General features: G+C 37.7%; 1 protein-coding gene across 1 annotated transcript; it reads left to right on the top strand.

Annotated features, from left to right (window-relative positions):
• The first annotated feature begins 921 nt into the window (after positions 1-921).
• Positions 922-4,408, top strand: LOC139445569 (fez family zinc finger protein 1-like). The gene is made up of 2 exons (XM_071226727.1): positions 922-1,179; positions 2,395-4,408. The coding sequence occupies exon 2, from the start codon at positions 2,402-2,404 to the stop codon at positions 3,911-3,913; it is 1,512 nt and encodes a 503-aa protein (XP_071082828.1). The 5' UTR covers positions 922-1,179; positions 2,395-2,401; the 3' UTR covers positions 3,914-4,408.
• The last annotated feature ends 18,252 nt before the right edge of the window (positions 4,409-22,660 follow it).

The following is a 22,660-nucleotide window of genomic DNA, read 5'->3' as shown; positions in this document are numbered from 1 at the left end:
TGGTTTGCTTTCGGAAGCGAGCTAGAAAATCGCAGAGTATATATCCTTAGATAAAAGGTGAAAGCTGATTTTATAGCGAATAAATATTTATAGATATCAATCGGTGTGAATTGAGCAACACGGGTTATAGAGTACATTAAATACTCATCACATTGGCAGCTTGATCGGTCCTCCTTTCGCTTTTCATGATCAAGCCACGACAGGTTCATATTTTGCGATGACAGTCAATTTGTTGGGATAAATTGATGAATAGCTTTCGCTCACGAAATGCACAGTATGAACGATGAATGTATTTTAGCTGGGTATTGATACACAACCCCAACCATCCACTGGTCCCAATCTGCCTAAATTGGTACGTGGTTTATTTCATTGCCCAAATGGACGACCGATAGGGGTCCAATCAGTAAAACATAAATTTTCCCAGTACGGAAAATTTAATTGCAGATGAATTACTAAAATTAAAACGCGACTGGTTTAATTCATTAAAATATTTGAGACCGTGTGATTGATGAAGTTTATCAGCGACGTCGGTGATGATTCTCAGCTCGGAGCGTGCATAACGTCGCGCATGGTGGTGAACCGATCAACATAATTACGACCAATACTTGGGAGAATTTTCCTCGATTAAATATTAATCCGTGAGCAAGTCGACACCAGAAGCCAAAGCATGTATACAAGAGCATTGTTAGCGTTAAGCGCCTGTCATTTTCGGACTTGTATGGAGGCCACGCCCCCTGGCTTAAAGCCCCGCCTGTCGCTTAGCCTTGTTTCACTGGCGAACTGGTATAGTGCCTACCGCTAGACGAGCGATCTGATTGGCCAGTTGACTGGCAACACTGATCACTTGTGTTGATGTGGAAGTTGGTCGTATGTTGACCTATCACGAAGCTGACAGCGACCGGTAGCAGTGACGAAAGGCATTAAGTGCCGAAGGAGGGAAACTGGGCAGGTATATAACAGAGCTAGTTGACCTCTTCATCATATCAAGTGCTACCGACACGTTAAAAACCGAACAGGGAGCTCAGAGAGTGAGCATCAAGGATATTCGTTCCCCCTCACCCAGAGTGAACGCTCACCTGAACAAGGGTCTGTTCCCCTTTCCCCTTCGTGGTATCTTTGGAGGATTTCAGCCTTCTGTGGATTCACAGCCCATGACTATAACCCACTAACAACACAAAGGTACGTGTCATGAATGTTCGTCATTTTAAGTTAGTGTTGAATTCTTACATATTTCCCCAACCATCCTACTATTCATAGATCTTATTTATGCTGTATTTATTTTATTTTTTTAAAAAGAGCAGATATGAGGATATCCCAAGTGGGCTTGTACTTCGTTTATAATTCCATTTAATAATTTGTTTGTTGAGAGAGAGGCCACTCTATTTTTTGAAAATACATGAGAAAAATAAATAATGCGGTAGTCATTTATTTCATAACTCTGCTTCTGTTAGGCATAAGGATTTGCTGTATTTAAGAATAATATTTAATGCGCTATAGCCGTTGTTGCAGTTTATATGTTTTAATGAATCTTATGTGTCAATTTAGATCCTAAGCGAAGATCTTCTTATTTCAACAATGATGATGTTTTGCTGAATCTTTAGCAGGGTCTGTTTTGAAGTTTCAGTGACATAAAGTATAACGGAAACCATAAAATAACACCTAAAAAAACCAGACATTCTTTTCTTTAAATTCTACTGTCTCTTGAGAAATATATTCGGAGCATAAGGCTGAATATATCAGCCCCAACAAGCAACATAACCGCTTCTTTATCATCGAACGAACATTGATTCATTAAATAAACTAAATATCGAGGGTATTCCGTGATTTTTATGTACGTTAGAAGTTAAGTGGTCTGACGGCCGTCACCGTTAAACGGGACATGAATGTTTGTATTTTGCCATGAATAATTAATGTCTAACTGCTGGGTGATCACAGATGTACAAATACTTTTAAATATAGCTCAATTTAAAGCACGAAAGAGACACAAATCCATGAAAAATATCTCGGACTATAATGTTGATTTCCAATAGATGTTCTGTATTTTTCTGATTAAATTATTTCGATTTGTTACACAAGGAGTGTGTTATTTGAAGGATAAATAGGAAATTGTCTGAATGGTTGTACTTGCTTATTTAGGCGTTGTGTTCCGCTTTTTACAATTTTCTGATTTATACAGTTCGAATTATTTGAACGACTCTGAATCATTTGTGCTCTTGTGGCATTTTAGTTGTTGATTATCATATTTCGCTGATACACAGTCCCTAAATTATTTGTTTATTTTGCATGAATGATAATTTTACAAAACCCGTTTGCCTTTTGTGCAGTATGTGTCCACACTAATTTAACCTCCTGATTTTTATCACCTTATACTGATTTGGTTTACATTAATTTCAGCACTAGAATGGACACAGTTTTGTGTACCCCCCGGACTCCGTCCCCACCCACAAAGCTTCCCAGGAGCGAGGGCAGCAAGCCCAAACTGGCGTTCTCAATCGACAAAATCATGGAACCGAGTCCTAAGAAAACCAGAGTGATCGAGAAAAGACCCCCATCCCCTGAACGCGTCCCAGCGTTCAGGAAAGTGCCCCGGTCAGAGCCGAAGTCGGATCTAGGAGGGGGATTCTCCTACCCTGCCCTTCTAACAGCGTCTTACCAACAGGCGGCTTACAATAATTTTCTCCTGGGGGACGGGCGACGGTCAGGCATTCTCAACATCCCCCGGGATGCACGCGAGCCTGGACAGGTGTACCCCCTTTATCACCCAGTGTTCTCCAACCTCGCGCGGTCCAGTTACGAGGACTACCACGCGCAGCTTCTAAGAAATTACTCCCTCCTTCATCAGTCCAGCCTCTCGCCAAATAAAGACCGACTTTTTTCAAACCTGGATCTCTTGAAATTCTCGGGGGTCCCTCATGTACTGTCGCAGGGTAAACCGCTTGGTCAGAGGTCTGCGTTTGTTGCCCAGGAAAACAGAGACAGTTTGTTTACACGGGAGAAAGTTGCAGAAAGTCCGAAAAGCTCTCCGTGTGAAGTTGAGGTGAAGGTTGTGAAAGTTGATAAGGAGGAATGTTGTAGCGATAAGGACAAGAGCTTTGATAAGGAGCCGGAGAGTAAGGAGGTGGAACCGAACAACAATGGCAGCAGTCCCGATAGTAACGGGCTGAAGAAGCCTGTTAACAAGAGCCAGAAGACATTCACCTGTCCCGAGTGTGGGAAGGTGTTCAACGCACATTACAATCTCACTCGCCACATGCCCGTGCATACAGGCGCCAGACCGTTCATCTGCAAAATCTGCGGAAAGGGTTTCCGTCAAGCAAGTACGCTATGTCGACACAAAATCATCCATACTTCAGAGAAGCCTCACAAATGCAACACATGTGGAAAGTCGTTCAACAGGAGTTCCACCTTGAACACACACATGAGAATTCACCAGGGCTATAAGCCGTTTGTCTGTGAGTTCTGTGGGAAAGGGTTCCACCAGAAAGGCAATTACAAGAATCATAAACTTACACATAGTTCCGAGAAGCAGTTTAAATGTTCGATCTGCAATAAGGCATTTCACCAGATATACAACCTTACATTCCACATGCACACGCATAACGATAAAAAACCTTTCACTTGTCACGTGTGTGGGAAGGGATTTTGCAGAAATTTTGATCTCAAGAAACACATGCGAAAGCTGCACGATGGTACCTCCCCACCGTCACCAACCTCGGGGCAGAACCCCACCCCCAACGGACACCCGGGTAGTACCATGTTCCCCCAATCCAACCTCCCCCCTCATTCGGCATTCCTGAGTCGCCCCTCTTTGTTCACGGGGTCAGCATTGGGTTGTCAAAGAAATCTTCTTTCCCCGTACATGTTGGGCCCAAATGCCGCGTCCTTGCTCCACAAGATTTCTTCTATTATATAAGGACTTTGAATGAGTGGCTAGAGCAATGACTTGTCAGTGTGATGAACTACAACGCAAGAACTGACTCAAATGTTGCCGAAACAGTGAGACAATATTGCTGTCAAAGTGTATGACTGATTTCTCGGGTATTGTGATTTTTTGTTTGACATTATCTGATGTTTGACTTGGTGGCCTGCACACCGTTAGTGGTCGCGTAATGCATCATGGCTTGTGCAAGTACAGACATTTAACACCATCGCAATAATTGATTATGCTGCATTGTGATCGAGATGATACATTTCTACCATTCATTACTATGTAATTGATTACGTCTCTCGTGGGTGCCATATTTAAAATATTTTAAAATGTTCAGAAGTGCTTTCAACACTGACCCCCAATATGGTCCATTTGCACGTGCAAGGAGTAAAATGGTGGGGTGTTTTCATCAACAATGTTGGACTCTTTCACATATTGTATTGCGTGTTCAATCAAATCCATTTAGATGAATTAAAATTATTGAGAATGAAGACAGTCTTCAATGTTTTATCAATCCTTGATTGTTGGCGGCATATCCAACACTGCTCACCAGATGGCGTACCTTTGGCGCGCGCGGCTCATGCGCTTAAAATCAAGCTAGATACAAGCGTGCGCGCGATCGGAACTGTGAAGAGAGCCGCGCTGAAAGGGTTAAGGAGCGATGTAGTATTTGCTTTTGTTGAAGAAATAGGTACACGGGATGAAATCACTTGGCAGCAATGTGCAGTTATATGTCTTTAAATTACAAGGCATTATATACAGAACTCGAAATAAAATAAATCGACTACATGTTATCTTTATTCGTGGAAATTGATAATTCAATATATACTAAAAGTACATAGTTTTCCCGATTTAATTGATTGACAGTTGACAAAATTATTACACATTTTAAACAACACAATTTTAAGGAAATTATTTTGTTGCTGTAGTTTTACTGACTATGCTGGTTCCTAAAATAATAAAAAATACATCAATAAATACATTAATTAAAGAAAAGTACGAAATATCACATGACATCAACATAAAATAAAATAATGTTTCACATACATATTCTATGGGCTTTATGATAGCACATGTTTCACTGAAATACATCACTGATTTATATACGTCGTATACCTGGACTTAATTAACAGTTACTATTTTAAAAGTCAGAACTCTGTCGACTTCACAAGACAGAAAAACTGTTTTCCCAAGTGTAGCAGAAATTCTGCAAAACCATCCAGTATTCTAAACTCAATTTTCAAATAAGCAAATGGCGGCTTTGCGTTTTCTCTGACACACGATATAATAAAATGAATTTGTGAAGAAAACAATGCTTGATCTTCAAGATATTGTGATGTAATTGAACATGTAAAGTGTAATATGTTGCAAAAACAGTGGACAAATTTCTTATATACACTATCGCACATATTTTAAAGACGCAAAATACATGTTTCATTTATCATTGTTAGAATATGTCTATGAAATGTTTTACTAAGTTCACCATGTAAGAAACTAAACTTTAATCTTTAAAAGGTGATATTGACTCACGTTCATTGAGAGTATTCGATCAGATTGTGCTAAAAATCAATTTTCTGAAGGAAGTGTCCTTGATTAAACTGGAGATTCTTCACTGGAGAAGGTGTATCGATTACCAATAGTACATAATGGCTGTTGATTTTCAACCTTCGTTTCACAGAAGAGATTTGTAGTCGCTGTGCATCCTGGGTATTTGGTTATGTCTTGTGTCTGTCCTGTGGTAACATTATCACTTTCAACGAAACTCAGCCTTATCTTCGTACACTGTGACCACTTCCAGAAGAAAAGAAACATGTTGATTGTCTAACGTGGATATCTATAGATATATTAAATTACAAACATTCAATTTTCGTAAGATACTGTAAATTCCTGTCAACATGTGTCAATAAATATTCAGGTTACATTTTTTTTCTAATTAACCAAACTATACATTTTGGTGTTTTGTTTCTACTGATATGAATAGGTATTTTACAAAATAACTCCATATGATAATATGATCTTTAAATTCAAAGTTTTATTTGCTTACCACCCATATATTTCTTATTAGATATTCACCTGATGAAGGAGTAAGCATGTACTCCGAAACGTTGTGTTCCTCATAATAAAGAAGTTGACATCTATAAATTCTCTTCCTTATATATATTTTGTTAGTTCAAAACACACTGAATACAGTGTTTTCGCATTAGATTAATAAAGAAAATTTTAAATAGAAAAACAATCGCATGGTTCTTTTAAATCGTTAATAATTTATTAAAACAGAAAATATACTATTCTTTTTTCTTGTTTATGTTAGTTAGTCTCTATTAACATGGTGCTGCGCTGGCACGACTTCATAGCGATGTTATGAAAAAAAATCTGCCATTTCGAAGAAAAGGGATCATCGTCGATACTATTAATATCAGAATTCACCCAGAAAAGAATTCTTCTTGGAAAGACTATCAAATAGGATGTGATGTCGGGAAAGTGATCCTCCGCGGTAAAACTTTTGAATAAAACGTAAAAGAATATATAAAAATCCTTTTGACTTGCGAATCCCTCAATGTAACACAATGGAATATTTATCGAAGAGCGAGCCTTACTGACATTTATTCTTCAACTGCACCTCGTTGTCAGGGCATGGAGAAATTGGCTGCCTACTATCTCTAGATTGTCAGTCGAATCTCAAGTCCTCAGTACTAAATTCACCCCGTCAGTCAAGATGATATAACGCAGATACAATCTCGCAGATCACTTTCTCATTTAGTCGTTTGATATCGAAATTACTGGAGTAGGTTTAGTTGTCTAGTTATTTACTGAAAAATAAGGAACATAAAATCTTATAATAGAGGACAAAGCATGAAATAAATAAATAAATAAATAAATAAATAAATAAATAAATAAATAAATAAATAAATAAATAAATAAATAAATAAATAAATAAATAAATAAATAAATAAATAAATAAAGTTTCTCTTTTAATTATATTCATTTGAACCTTGTTTTCTTCACGTGATGATACAAACATGCTGAGTGCTTTCCAGCCAACAGAAATAAAGTCCTTCAATAATGTACTGGATTGACCTTAAGGGACTAAAGAGTTAAAATGCTGACTTAAATACACTTACGAAGAGTGAAGAAACAGAAACACTGAAGTCTGAAATAAGACTTAACAAACACTCCACTAAATGCATGAACATAAAGAACGTGTCGAACAAACACTGCTTTTGTAAGGCAATATATAGAGATACAATTGAATTATTGCACTTTAACTCCGATAAATCGATACAATCCATTAGTAGTCAGGATTTGGAGATCACCAAGAGGGACTGTGTATCTAATATTAATTGTAAAACAAACCATAACTTATTAAAATCACCCTCATAATGTCTTTATAATATCTTGTTTCATTCATTTTTTTAGTTTATGACTGGCACTGAACACAATTATTCTCTAAGGAAATGAGTCTTCTCAGAGTAACAAAACGTTTTGAGTTGACAACCGAAACGCTCTTCTCGCTTTATTCAATCCAATGAAACGGCCGAACAACACCAAATATTTTGAAAACTAAAACTTTAATTTCAATTCAAAGGAAAATTTGTAAATAATATACAGCTGAGACGATCAAATGCGTATATTATATGGGACTATAATATGTCAGAAACATAATGTCTCAGTTTCAATACCATTGGTTTTTGCCATCCCATTATTTTACTGCAGGGCAATCCGATGTTGACAATCTCTTACAGCTTCCAGTGACAACGTTTACAGTCTATGTAAAACCACGTTCCCACGTGGTCAATATTCACATTCACACGGTTAATACAATCAGTGGTCATGTGAATGTATTATTCCATCACAGGCTACTAGAACTCTTAATTATATATTACATGCATACTTGAACCTCGTTAATTCAAATAGCTAGATTTCCTCAATAAAGATATCCCTTGAATTACGAACTTAAAATGTTTCATTTTATAAACGTTAACCTCGCTAGTCAGGATGTTCGATTTTCAAAAAGACCAATCCACATTTAATTTTTCTGGACATTTAAAATAATGGTTAAACCATGTGATGCATTATATACTGTTTACGTAGTAACAGGGTCCAGATACATGAGGTATGGTTACACACAACACGTTTATTTCGACTAGCAAGGAAACTATAAAATCAAATGTCTTTGAACAGATATTCCAATTGTATGCTAACTCATCTCTCATGTACTAATCGGATAATGAAAGGTTTACAAAATTATGGCCTTTGCATATATAGTACCACAATTGCTTATGGTTGGTAGTCTATTCAGAGAGTGTACCTATGGTTGCTAATGACATGTCACTTTAAGTGGGCGATGAATGACATAAAGTTGTCAATAAAACTGTAAAATGGTGTTTTATCAAGTGGAACAAATATGGGGTCTATTAGTTTTGGGCAGGTAGAATATGGCAATTACGGCCCAGTGGGGAGTAGATGCTGTTTTCATTTGACAAGTTAGATGGCCGTGCTTTTGACATGGTCGTGCTCCAGTGGTAAATCTACAGAAGTGTTATACCTTGATATACGTCAGTGGTCATACCTCAATGAGCACACGCTGATAATGTTCTTCACTTCTCTATAAATATTGTGATGTGATTCGCTAATGTAAAGTAAATTTAAAGTGTTTATCGAAATGTCAAATTTCGAATCCAGATACGTCAACATAAAAAGAAAAAAAAACAACAAAAAACACTGGACCATCTTGATGACATATCTAACACTTAATAAAACATTTCATCAGTTCTGAAATTTGGCACTTCTAGTTTGTAAATAAAGGCATATTATACCTCCCTTTTACACATTTAATTTTTTATCAAAATTATGCTTGTTTAAACAATCAAAGTTGTTACCAACAAAAGATTTAATACAAGAGGTTTAACTCAAGTTCAGTTACAGTTAAGGGATTAATGCCATCGTCGAACATACTCTAACACCACATTCTGTTCCACTCTAACGTCCATACTTTCTAATGAAAGATTTTTACCACTTAATCGTGATGGGTGTCAGATTTGGTGATTTATCCCAATAATCCGCAAGAGGAAGTCATCTAAACTAATACACTCTGTATACAGCTAATGTGAAAGCATGGATCCACCAGTATAGCAATCGGAAGTCCAATGGCTAAACGTTAGGGCGGTAAAGGTTATAATCCCCTAATGATGTAAGATAAATGTCAGCTTATCTTCACTTTGAGTTACAATACAGCACGCGCAGAAGCGGGGGCTTACGGGGTTTAATTGAGTTTGAGTCAATCAGCGGTCGCGGTGCTGAATCCTTGTTACTGTTGATGCTTATCCGCTACTTACATCAGATTACGGGGGATTTACACGCTTTCGTGGTTCTTTAAAAACATTTTCTCACCCTTCTTTAATCCTGATTGTGTTTTCACGCGTTGAGTGTTGCAACAATAGCTACATAAACACCATCAGTGCTACAATAACGGGAGGTTTTCCGGTCGACTTGACCCAACATCGGGCGAGTGACAGATTGAATGCACGATTAGATTCCCGCACCCTCTGCCCCCACCCCCGGGGAACTAAAAAACAACCCCAGGGGTTTTCACCGTGGTTGTATTGCCCTATAGAGAGGATGAAAAGTGTTGCCTAATTGTAAGCATCGTCGCTTTGACACGGTCACGCCGATGTTCGATTCCCGGTGTGCGAGTGCTGTGGTTATGTGGTGTCCACTGTCTGAGGTGTGGGGTCCTGCTGTAGATTGTGGTTGGGATTGGAAGCATGCTTGACCCACCAGTGACCATCTAGAGGCTGTGAAGTGTCACATCCTGTATGTGTAAATAGGTGTTAATGTTTACTGCGTAACACATGGTGAGAAACTCCATGAAAAACTTAAAGATGTATAACAGTAAACTTGAACATGAATGAAGCCTCTTTTCATTTATTTCTGATGTCAGGCCATTTTAATACAATCTTTTACCTTTAGAAGTTGAGTTGCGTTATGTGCATTTTTATGTAATATGCCAATGCATATTTACCAAAACCAATGAATTATTAAAGATGTGGACATGTTTTTACATTCATATTTCGTTTAATGACTGCAATAAATCAATATGCGAAATAAGTCACTTTAACTTCCTATATACCCGTTATATAAATGTATGGATGCATGTTTGACCGATTCAATGAATCATGAAACAAATAAACATTTATAGTTTATAAAGGTTCAGACTGACGATGTTTATTATTCAAAATAAAAGTTACAATGTGTGAGATTGTAATGATGGTCATTAAAGTGCATATGCATTCTAATAGTCTTTTTCATTTACGTAAAAAAATCTACATAATGATAAGGTCTGATTACTTTTTTAATTCTCATATAAGGACGAACACAGCACACGTTTTAGGGGAAACACATCATTAGTCGGTCAACAGGTGAGGGACCCACTGAATGGTAAGACGTCAATGGTTAGTCCCGATTAATGATAACACACCGATGCCTAGTCAAGCGCAGTGATGACAAACCAATGGCTGGTCACGCTCAGTGACAGCACACCAATGTTATGTTCAGCTCAATGATAACACACCAATATTTAGTCCCGATCAGTCATAACACACCTATGGTTGGTCCCGCTCAGAGAACATACCCAGAGAGATGCGGCTGTGTCTTAACTGCAAAAATGTCATAGAAGATGAGAAGCATGTCCTTTTATTCTGTCCTCTTTACGACAAAATACGTTTTAGCCTCATCAACAAGTGCAATAGTTTATGGATAGATTTTACTTCTTTGACAGAGAAAGATAAATATATTAGGATTCTATCAACTGATGACCTCACCTTTTACTGTGCCAGAACCTGCCATGACATTTTGTATAACCGGAGGAATATTTTATATCATTGAGTCTTAAACATTGTATTGTATATTAATGTATGTATATTTTAATATTTAGCTTTTGCTAATGTGTTTTTATTATGTGCCTGTTTATAATGTACCGTCTCTCATAAATCGCTGTGCGATTGGTTGTATACAACTTTAATGTAACTATATTTTTAATTTGTTTTAACAAAAATGTGGTATACAAGTGAGACGTTAATAAAATCATCATCTTCTTCTTCTTCTTCTTCTTCTTCTTCTTCTTCTTCTTCTCAGAAACCCCAACTCAGTGCAAACACACCATTGTTTAAACCCCCTAAACGATAAAAACCAATGCCTTGTCCCGAATGTATTTCAACAGGGAGGACATTTTGTGTTGTTTAAGTTTACATATTAAGGCGTTGAGATTCCCTTAGCGTCATTTAAATCCCGAAGTGGTGCTGCTGCCCATTGAACGCCACGCACATGTTGTTGGCAGTCATTTAACACACCCGTGGTCCCTCTCTTCACCCCAACCCCCCTCCCCACCCTGCCTACTTATTAAGCAGCTAAGTGTCACATCCTGTTTTTAATCAGAGGGTGGGATGGGACTTAAAGTACTACCTGCAATTAGTGACAATAGAAGGAAGACAGTTTTTGTTCCTAGAGGTAGATTGTGAACTTCACACCCACTGCAGGATAGGCTATTCGTTTTGTTGCTGTTTTTCATTCTTTCCTTTCTTCCCTTAGTGATCCACTGTTTCTCTTCTGTTTTCCTTTCTTTCTTTCATTCATTCCCATTCCATGGTCCAATTTCTCTGATTTTCTTTCTTTATTTCTCCTTTCCCTCGTTTCTCTCCCTCTTTTCATTTAGTTAATTCTTTTTTATTTTCTTCATTCGTTCTTTCTCTTTTCATGTCTTTTTCTTTCATTCTTTCTCTTTTCATGTCTTTTTCTTTCATTCTAAAGGTTCTTTATGGCCTTCATGCTATATTTCCTTTATTTTTATGTAATTCAATTTTGTTCTTTACTACTTTCTAATCTATGTATTCACATTTCAAGAGACTGATTGATTCAATTGTATCAAACATATTGAGGCTCATATGAATGTCGTCATTTATCTATGATTAAAGTGATTACACCTGAGATTAAAGCTAATCGCGGTCGCTCTGTTGGGGGTCCAGGTAAGTACCCACAATCCTCTCCTGATATATCCATGACGTCAGAACAATAGCCTCGTTATCGTCACGTGTCAATGTTGTCACTTTAAATAAATGTTTGGATAATTATTCGTAAGCCTATTTGATATGCACAGAGGAACACGAATACATACCTGCCAGATACAACAAACCGAATGTTATCAGGCTTATTTTTCCTCGTATGTTCTTATAGCTTAAGAAATACATACAGATTTGATATACAAATGTCCCAAATATTATTTTTATTCAAAATATACATGGATTTTATGATTTGATGAACAAATGTGTTGTTAAATGATGTCAAAAGAAAACGGAAAACAATATGTGATATTCATATGTAAATTTGAATTGATGCACATGAATCTTTGTTCAACTGTATTGCAGCGCGTGGAGAGGGTCCAGGACATGTGGAGTCTGGTGTCCAGAAAGAATGACCTTGCAGTAGGTCCAATGATCACGTTTAATATTATATTTACAGAAGTGTTTTTCTAATGCCATTTTTGGTATAAACAAGAAGTACAGAAGTTTTTTTTTTACATAAACAATAAGGATTAATGAATCGAGTTCACAGACAGTGAATACTTAGTATAAAGGAATCAGATGTTATAGAGATGTACACGAATATATAATTTGATAACAGTATCAGATCCATACCAGTATCATATTAAATGAAATCTGCAGATTACAATGAATGTCTTATTCAAAAGCCGATTATTGTGCCATTAAATTATTATGATTTAAAAACAAACACGTTTGACACATTTAATAAATTTGAGTGTTTTGAGTGTTTAATAAAACATGAATGACGATTGGGGGAACAGTAGAAATATGTCTTCTAATACACGCAGTGTTATAAATATTACATTAAGGCTTACAATTTCAAAGTTTAACGAAACCTCACTTGCAGAATATAATTTTAAAAGTTAAAATATGCAACATCAAAAGCTTTCCCAATGCAAAATTGGGCATTATTCCAAAACTGGTGTCCATCGATTTTTTACTGTTAAATGAGCCGTATTTGACCAAGACATAAAAAGTGCACCATATGTTCCTTTTCTTAATTAGTTCATATACATAAAGATTAATTAATTATTAGTTGGGTATTCATAATTGTTATAATTTCGTAACAAGGTGTTCTCTTTACAACTCGCATTCCATTCGTATCCACCATTCTCTGTGCAGCGTCCTTGTTCATCGCAACATTTGATAAAAGTCAGTGTAAACTTAAATGCATGAAATTAATTTATTCATTAACTTAAGTCATTGTAACAAGACGAATAATAACTTACAGCTCTGATCAACGACACGAAACTAGCTAATTGGTTTATTAATCATAGGACTCTTGTCTGTTCATTTCAATTGTGCAGATTTGACATTCTAAAGCTTTCACGTGAATTCCCAACACCGACATATTGTGTGGTCGGGATTGATTAGTAAACTGATTAGATTTTGTTGGTGATTTCACATTCCAAAAGGAAAATATGCTCAGACAATCACTACGTCGTGAAATCAAGTGTCACAGCCACTCTTGGTGTGATTAAAGTTTTTATTGAAGGTACCACTGCAGGAGCTAATGCAATGGTTGGTCAGATGCGTGTTTCTAGCTATATAACCCCACATCAACCAGAGCGCTGTGTATATTGTATAGGCCGTTTAATCAAGGGGTCAATATCGTCCGACGACGTCGATGCAACGAACGCCGTTCATGACAATCCAAGTCGTGATGGTTGCGTGACTGGGGTTTGGCGAATATGGGCTGCGTGTGGTACAAAGACTTAAAGCCAACTTGTTGGCAGATTGGAAAATGGCACGAGACGATTAGCTCGAAAGTCGCCATATGAAAATACGGTTTTCTTTAGTCTTTCCAGGGGCTGTTAAATACAGGTGAGAAATTAATCACAGCGGGGTAATAGCTTTATGGGGAATTCCAACTTTCGGCGTTTCTGTGGCACGTCAACGAATGAATGTGTACACGCAAATTCTAAGAATGTTTGTAAGGAGAGGAAAATAAAAGGTAATAAATCATTTTTACTCATAATCGATATTAATTAAATCGAAGTGCTATAAACATCATGGACAGCATCGGGATTAAATTCGGTCATCTAACATATGACAAAATAAAGACCGTGTATTTCAGTCCATGGTCAAATCTAAATTAATATACAGGTTAGACAAACATTTAAGCCTGGTTTACACAAATAGCGTATCGATTTGGCAATATTCGTTCATAGTTTGTTAAATGAGGTATGTGAATGATTAACATTGATTTACTTATGAATTATGAAACATATTGTAAACATACCTTCTTGCAGTTCGTCGAACCTGTGAAATATTAAACTCTTTTTCAAATTACTTTACATGTCTCACGTTACAGAATATAAAACTTACTTTTATAAGATTCATGTCTTGTGATATTGGAGGTTCTTGACTTCGTGGCTTCGTGGTGTAATCACTGAAAGTCATGGATTTTTCAGTGATCCATTCATATAATTTCAAGCGCAACTTTCCCTTTTACGCCTAAAGGAATCTGTTTCGTCCGATAATCGAAACTGGTTATTTTCAGACCTTGACTTTTTATATTCGATTGTTTTTATTTTATAACAATATGTCTACCGTAAGATTTATCGTTTTGAAATTATTACTGTTTTGAACGTCTTTGAAAGTAAAGAGCAACTTAATTTTAATTATCTCTACGCATTTGACTGGCACGGTTAAGGCATTTGAAAGAGACCCAGTTCTACATGTATGTTCGACTTAAAATTGAAAGCATCCCTGTTAACTAAAGCTTTGGACTTCCTACTTGTGTAATGTTATAGCTCACACTGAAGATATCAGCATCGCGACTGAAACACTTCACGTTTCACATCTTGCTACATTGATACACTGGACATTTCGTTTCGGTAATTACAATGATAACAGTCTGTCAGTGTTGGAAGATATTACCGAATACCTTTCAGCTATCATAACGATGACAAAAAGATGACAATCAATTTAAATATTGGTAAACTGTTTGAAAACTTGCATATAACTTTTGAGAAAATATCAGTTAAGCCTGTTCAGAACAAGAAGACATAGATGCATCTATTTCTTGTTCTGTCTGTCTCAAACAGAATACCCTATTCACAGATTAGTAGCTACATATGTAAAATATCTAAAAAAAGTGAGAAAATGAACATAAGAAAAAGATAAAAATATGTGTTTGGTCGACTTATGATGAAAAACGCATGATACTAATATTCATAATCATTATCTACGGGTATTTACTCATTGCCATTATTTATCAGGGACCCTGAAACAAAATCAGAACCGCTGATCCGCAGTCCATCGAAATCATGTTCACAGAATCTACACGACGTCCCCTAAGCCTTCCTATTTACACCGCTACGTCAACTTGATCGTTTCAACACCAAAGTTTTCTCACGGCCATAACGCGATCGCTATCTCCAGACTCCTGTAAAGAACGCTAATTAAAAAGTGTACAAATATTTAATGATGAGAGACCACGCTAATTATCTTCGTCGCATCACAAATCGACGATGATATTCAACTAACTGTTGAAACTTGCCTTGTCTGACGTGGTATTGATCAAGGCGATTTCCGTCGCCCGCCGAGCCAAGAGACAACGATCGATAAACGCCTCAATCATCAAATCGCTGTGCGGGAGGCGGGATTTCTTATTCAACAATCCGAATGTCCATATCTGATTTTCCCGTTCTCGGATGTGACTTACGTTGTAATGACGCGGGTTTGTCGTTATTATCCGAGGCTCTCCGAATGACTATGCCACATATGTGCTAAGCAGTAACTATAAGGCAGATCTTCTTTAATCAGTAATACAATAAGGTCTTGTACAAGAGCCAGTGGAGTTTGTCAATATGTGCAGCCATCCAGCTTTTGTTATGACAAGTGTTCAGCGGTCTAGCCAGCTATCTTTGATTGTAAATCGATTTGAATGGCATTTGTAGGAAGAGTAATTGACAGTTCTCTCAGCTTCATGAGTTATTAATAAAATTTGATTTCTCACTTAGCTATCGTCAATATCCTGCTTGTGTTCTCGTCCTGCTGGTTCAAGTACAATTCCACTTGGCCGGTTATTCGTGAATATCTGAGACAGCAGTCCCTGATATTGTTATTCTTACCATCAGTGGCGTATGGTATAAAAACAAACTGTAAATTAGATAATTTCAAAATTTGAATTATTTAACGATTTAAAGTACTTTAAAGTTTTAAACACAACTCTTTCGTTCCCGGTTCTATCTATCATAGGCACGACAATGTTTCAGTTCAAAAGTAGCCAAGTGTCATGAAGCAGAGATGAGCGCAGGTACTTCTTGCGGCGAACAAAGACAATTTCTTTAAATATTCTTGACTCACAACAACGCACGATAATGGACGTCAGTTCTATTTGAGTGAGTTAAAATTAAAAATCACATCGACGGTAGCCATATTGGACCCGTGAAGATCCGGGGTAGAAAAGGTTTTCAGCAACCCTTGCTTGCCGTAAAAGGCGACTAGGCTTGTCGTAAGAGGCGTCTAACGGGATCGGGTGGTCAGGCTCGCTGACTTGGTTGATGCAAAATGCAGTGCGGCGCTAAGCATAAAACAAACAACAAATCCACCATACTGTGACTTAGCAGTAGTAATAAAATGGTTATGAAAGTAAAGATTTTCACAAAGATCTACATTTACTCGCGTGAAGCACCACTATTGTAATCAAACGATTACACATTCAATATTTAATTTAATACGATGTATTGGCCTACCAAAGTGAGTGAGTATGGTTTTACGCCGCTTTTAGCAATATCTCAGCAATAGCACGGCGGGGGACACCAGATATGGGCTTCACACATTGTACCCATGTCGGGAATCGAACCCGGGCCTTCGGCGTGACGAGCGAACGCTTTAACCAATGGGCTATCCGACCGCCCCCTGGCCTACTAAAAGGGTGGTGCATTATAAATCGCCTTTAACATCGATGTTATAAATCATTTTTAGAAAAGAATACCAAATGTAGTATATAGCGCAGTGAACTTTCAATGCGTCTCTATGTTTACCGTTGTAGGATTATTTTGATTATTGTTGATAAAGACACAATGTTATCTGAAGCACAGCCGAGTAGCACGTTTTGCACGTGCAACACACATTCCATAACTACGCCAGTTCCCCTTTGTCCTGATAATTTACTTCCGCGAGTTATTTTATTTCAAGCAAGACTGAATATCACATTTTATATGGAATGCACGTGCAACACGCAATCCTTTGAAATGTATCGTCGATTGTCCTTTTATCACTGTGGCGATCTCAAGAGCCTTTTGAATGTGGTTTAATTTGAAAGAATACCAAGCATAACCACTACAGGTATTAACAGAACAACGCTAATTTGATTCAATTCTGAAATATTTATTTACTTATACATAATATACTAGTATATGTATACGAAGAGACGGTGTCAAGTGGTTCAGGAAATCAAGCCACATGACGAGCTCCAAAACAGCGTTTGGTAACTTTGACGCTGTTCAGAGCTTACCATATCGCTGTTACGCGCATGGGTTTAAACGCCGCTTCCAAGATTATTGCACATATAAAGCGACGTGGATGCACCTGTGTGTGTGGCTGCTTGTACTAGTCCGGATTAATGCCAATTTGATAATGCTAGCCCCCTAAGATACCATGCGGCAGTTTAACATGAATACCCCACCTAGACACAGTATACTGACTCCGAGCCGACCATGTCGAGCGCCAGGCAGGGTAACATCTTTTAACGTCATTTGGTATGACGCGGCCAGGGGATCGAACCCCGGACCTTCCGCTCTCCGGACGGACGCTCTAACACTAGACCACGGATGCGGTCAGTATGCTAATAAATACAGTCATTGCAATATTGACAAAAACGAAGTTTATTCCACATGCCGTTGGTAAACACTCACAAGTACTGATCATGAGTAATTTAGGTCCCCTGAAGCAAATATTTTATAAAACATATGGATACTATTTCAGCATGAGTGAGTTAATGTTTATTTACAAAGCAGTGGGAAGTATTTCAGGCATACCACGAAGGCCTGTGAAGTATTGAATCTGAGCCAGGCAAACCAATCATTGACAGGTTAATTTGGCGGAAACACTTATACGGACCCAGATTTTGAGAAAGCTATTTAAATGCCAAATGTTTATATGCTGTTTAACGCCGCACTCAGCAATATTCAAGCTGTAAAAAGGCGCTCTGTAGATATTCGAATCTGGACTAGACAATCCAGTGATTGACATCATGAGCATCGATAACGCAATAGGGATACGGTGACATGCATCAACCAATGGTGATGATGATGCTGACTGTATATAATGATGACTGTCTGTAATTATGGTGATGATGATGGCTGTCTATGATGATGATGATGATGATGATGACGAGGCTGTCTATAATGATGGTGATAATGATGATAATGATGACTGTCTGTAATGATGGTGATGATGATGGCTGTCTATGATGATGATGGTGATACTGATGATGATGATGACGAGGCTGTCTATTATGATGGTGATAATGATAATAATGATGACTCTATAATGATGATGATGACAACTGTCTATTATGATGATGATGATGATGATGACGACTGTCTATTATAATGGTGATAATGATGATGACGACTGTCTATAATGATGGTGACGATGATGATGAAGACTGTCTATTATAATGGTGATAATGATGATGACGACTGTCTGTAATGATGGTGACGATGATGATGACGACTGTCTATTATGATGGTGATAATGATGATGATGATGACTGTCTATGATGATGATGATGACGACGTCTGTCTATGATAATAATGATGATGGTGGTGTAAACCTTTATCAAATGTAACCGTAACTATACACATTGTTATTCAGAGCTGGTTTTCTATGATTGACAGACAGCTTTGTAGCTTGTAACACGCTGTTCAGAAGAAAAGTCTATTTATTTATTTAGATACAATTAGACGTAATACATATTTGTGATTGGCAGCCATGGCACAATTTTGTCATAGACGAGCCCAAAGCCGTGAAATTAATGAGCAGTATAGCGTTACTACATTTATATTGCATGGTGTCTTTCTCCAAGTTCAGTCGAACCGGACTCAGGCTATGTAGTGTGTACACATGCTCTCAATTTATCAGTGCCCTGTGCTAATGTCGGATATTGTCATTACTTGTTTTGAGTACAAATATTACACATAATACAGTATATCCACATGTTTGATATTTCACTGCAATAGTATGGTCGTAAAATACGGTATTGAGCCTCTCTCATCGGTTATTGCGACAAGTATCGCTGATGTACTTTCTGTGGATGCTATTCTGTATGTGTTAAGGGATAACCCAGTGTATTAATATTGTTATTGAGATATATAAGTTGTAGCAGTATCACGAGGGGTACATGTGGTTTTATGTGTCCCGCGTTAGGTTTTATACCACTAGCCAGGGTAATTTATCTTACCGATAGTTTTAATCTGCCATTTAAAAAGAATTTCAACAAATTCAAAGCTGTTCGATTGAGCCAAGGTTAACCTGTGCTGGTGACTTTCATTGACTTGGATAAAGCGTGCAGCCTTTTGCTTCGAAGCGAGGTGTAAGGGATTTATTCTGCCGCTCAGAAATTCACGTGCTGTCTGTCCTCTTCGTGGCGGGGTATAAGGGATTTTTCCCTCCCAGGCGGGATACATAGTATTTTATCAAGATCACACGAACCAATCAGATCTCAACATTTTGACATGGAGATATAATAAAGCTATGTGTGCTATTCGATCAGTGATCGAGTAAACCGTTGTCATGTATTTAAAGACGACTAGAAACTGTTCGCGCTTAACAAGACAAAGTGGTTAACAGTGAGTAAACGACAACACATCCAGGCAACGGCTGTCACATCCTTCTCCCTGGCGACCAGTCACACAGTGATATAGCACCCGTGAAGATCCGGGTTACAATAGGTCTTTAGGAACAACCTACGCTTGCCGTAAAAGGCGATTATGTTTTTCGTAAGAGGCGACTGATGGCTTGCTAAATTGGTTGATGCATATCATCTCATCCCAATTGCGTAAACCGATGCTTGTGATGTCAGTCACTGGATTGTCTGGTCCAGACACGATTATTTACCGACCACCGTCATATAGCTGGAATATTGCTGAGTGCGGCGTTAAACAACAAACAAACAAACCTAAATAACACGTTCTTCTCTTAAAGGCGGGCTCAGTATCAGTCAGATGACAGTCCATGACTGTCCATGAAATAGTGTGAAACTGATTCCTTCGCAAACATTTCCGTAATATACTAGTAGAATTCAGGTGTGGTCTTCATAGGTTAAAGTATCATGAAGGTAAATGATGGATCATTTATATTCCCTTAAAATTAAGCCCAAAACCTAAACATGTTTGAATAAAGCGAGTCTAATATCAGTAAGTCAAGCATGGATAGAATGTACATTATAAACCGAGGGGTAAACAAAAGTATACAGAGTTTGTTTTGGGTGGAATTGAAAATTGACAGAACTGTTGTTAATAAAATTTGATTATGTCCTTTTAACCCTTACTCGTTCCTGCAACAGTTTGTAAAAGGTAATCTGTGACTGGGTAATTTTGTACAAGGAAATTTGTTCAGTACAAACTGGGGTAAGAGATGAATGTACAGTCATATGACCCCTACTATGTTTGATTTGTTATAACTTTGTGCCGAAAAAGCCAATTTATTGCTGTTCAAAAATATTATGTCTTACATACCATCAGCTGTTGTGTATATTGTTATTAATTTCTAAAAGGTTTGAATCATGAACACGTTCCTTGTGTTATACTTTTGACATGTTTAGATCTAAACATGCTTGGGATTGTATGTAAGAGCTAAACGTGTTTTTAGGGTCTAAATGTTGGAAAGGCCTGCATTCCCCTTTTGAAATAAGTCGTAGGTAATTTACAACCGTGGGGCTGGATAGCTTTTTTAGCGATTAATGGGGATACAGAAGTATGGAAAGGGGGAGGGGGACTAAAAAATGTCAATGGTCTATCGTGGTAATCAGATAAACTTTCACTGTCCGCTACCTTTTTTGTATGAGTGAGTGAGTATGGTTTTACGCTGCTTTTAGCAATATTCCAGCAATATCACTGCGAGGGACACCAGAAATGGACGTTTCTTGTATGATATAAATACTACTAGTCATACAGCAACAGCACATTTATGAACATTATTTAACCCTGCAATCTTTTTATTTCTAGTGTTTAACGCAAACACCTGTGCTAAGGAGACTATTGTCGTCATAAATGTCAATATTCCTGGTAAACATTATTTGTAGGTTTGTTTGTTGTTTAACGCCGCACTCAGCAATATTTTAGCCATATGGCGGCGGTGGGTAACTAATCGAGTCTGTACCAGATAATCCAGTGATTGACATGCATCAACCATTAACCAGCTTGGGTTATTTGTACATTTTAAAGTTAATTTTGTCCTTATTCCTGGTGTTATGCAAGTGCCTGCGTTTAGCACATCCAATTTCAGTATATATTATACATGTTATCCATATTTGAATAATGCCCAATGATATTCACTTTATTTAAATATGTTTGGATTCAAACGTGTCGTGTATCTGTTTACATTCTAAACATATTTGTACAGTGTATATGCCGGCGGTCTGTAAAGAATCGAGTCTGCACCTGACAATCCAGTGATTGACGTCATGAGCACCGATCTTGGCTGGGGATACGATGATATGGATCAACCAAGTCAGCGAATCTGACCACCCGATCCCGTTAGTCGCCTCCAACGGCCAGAAATGGTTGCTGAAGACCAATTCAAACACGGATCTTCCTGCGAGTAAGGTACATTTTGTATAAAAGAATGGGTTCATACTAAAGAGTAAACTATAAGATCTGACAATGTATTTACACGTAATATATACAACTGGCGTCTACGAAACATATTCGACAAAGTACTTGCAAGAAGTGTAACAAACACTGGGTTATACAAACTCACGAACCCGGGGTAGAACAGGTCTTCAGCAACCCATGCTTGCAGTAAAAGGCGACTATGCTTGTCGTAAGAGGCGACTAACGGGATCTGGTGGTCAGGCTCGATGACTTAGTTGATGCATGTCATCATCTCCCAATTGCGCAGATCGATGCTCATGATGTCAATCACTGGATTGTCTGATCCAGACTAGATTATTTACAGACAGCCGTCATATAGCTGCAATATTGCTGAGTGCGGCGTTAAACAACAAACAAACAAAAACAAACATGAAGCAACTTTACTTCACGTGTTACATTATATAATAATGATAATGTGTGTCTGCAGCATAACATGAAATTCAGATAAAAGACAATGTACGGACTTTATTAACCATGTGCAAACAAACAAACAAACTCACGGGTTTTATAAAAAAAAACCTTCCTTTGTCGTTTGCAGCGTCTTTGGTACCGGTAGAATAAAAGCTCTTGAACAATTCAAACTTAGGATGTTCATAAAAGTTGCAATCAGTTAAAAAGTGCATTTCAGTTTCTACACAATCATAGAACGTGCAGGTTCCCGAGTCAATAAGTCTGTGGGGTAGGGTGGGGGGTGGGATGCTCTTCCCTCCAGTTTGTACAGTATCTTTAAGTCCTGTTTCTGTGGGGCGTTGAGGTAGCCCAGTGGTTAAAGCGTTCGCACGTCATATCGAATGCCAGGGTTCTAT

The sequence above is a fragment of the Haliotis cracherodii genome, unplaced genomic scaffold (assembly GCF_022045235.1).
Source record: "Haliotis cracherodii isolate W230 unplaced genomic scaffold, xgHalCrac1.p SCAF_6, whole genome shotgun sequence".
NCBI lineage: Eukaryota > Metazoa > Mollusca > Gastropoda > Lepetellida > Haliotidae > Haliotis > Haliotis cracherodii.
This window is presented reverse-complemented; position numbering and strand designations above follow the sequence as displayed.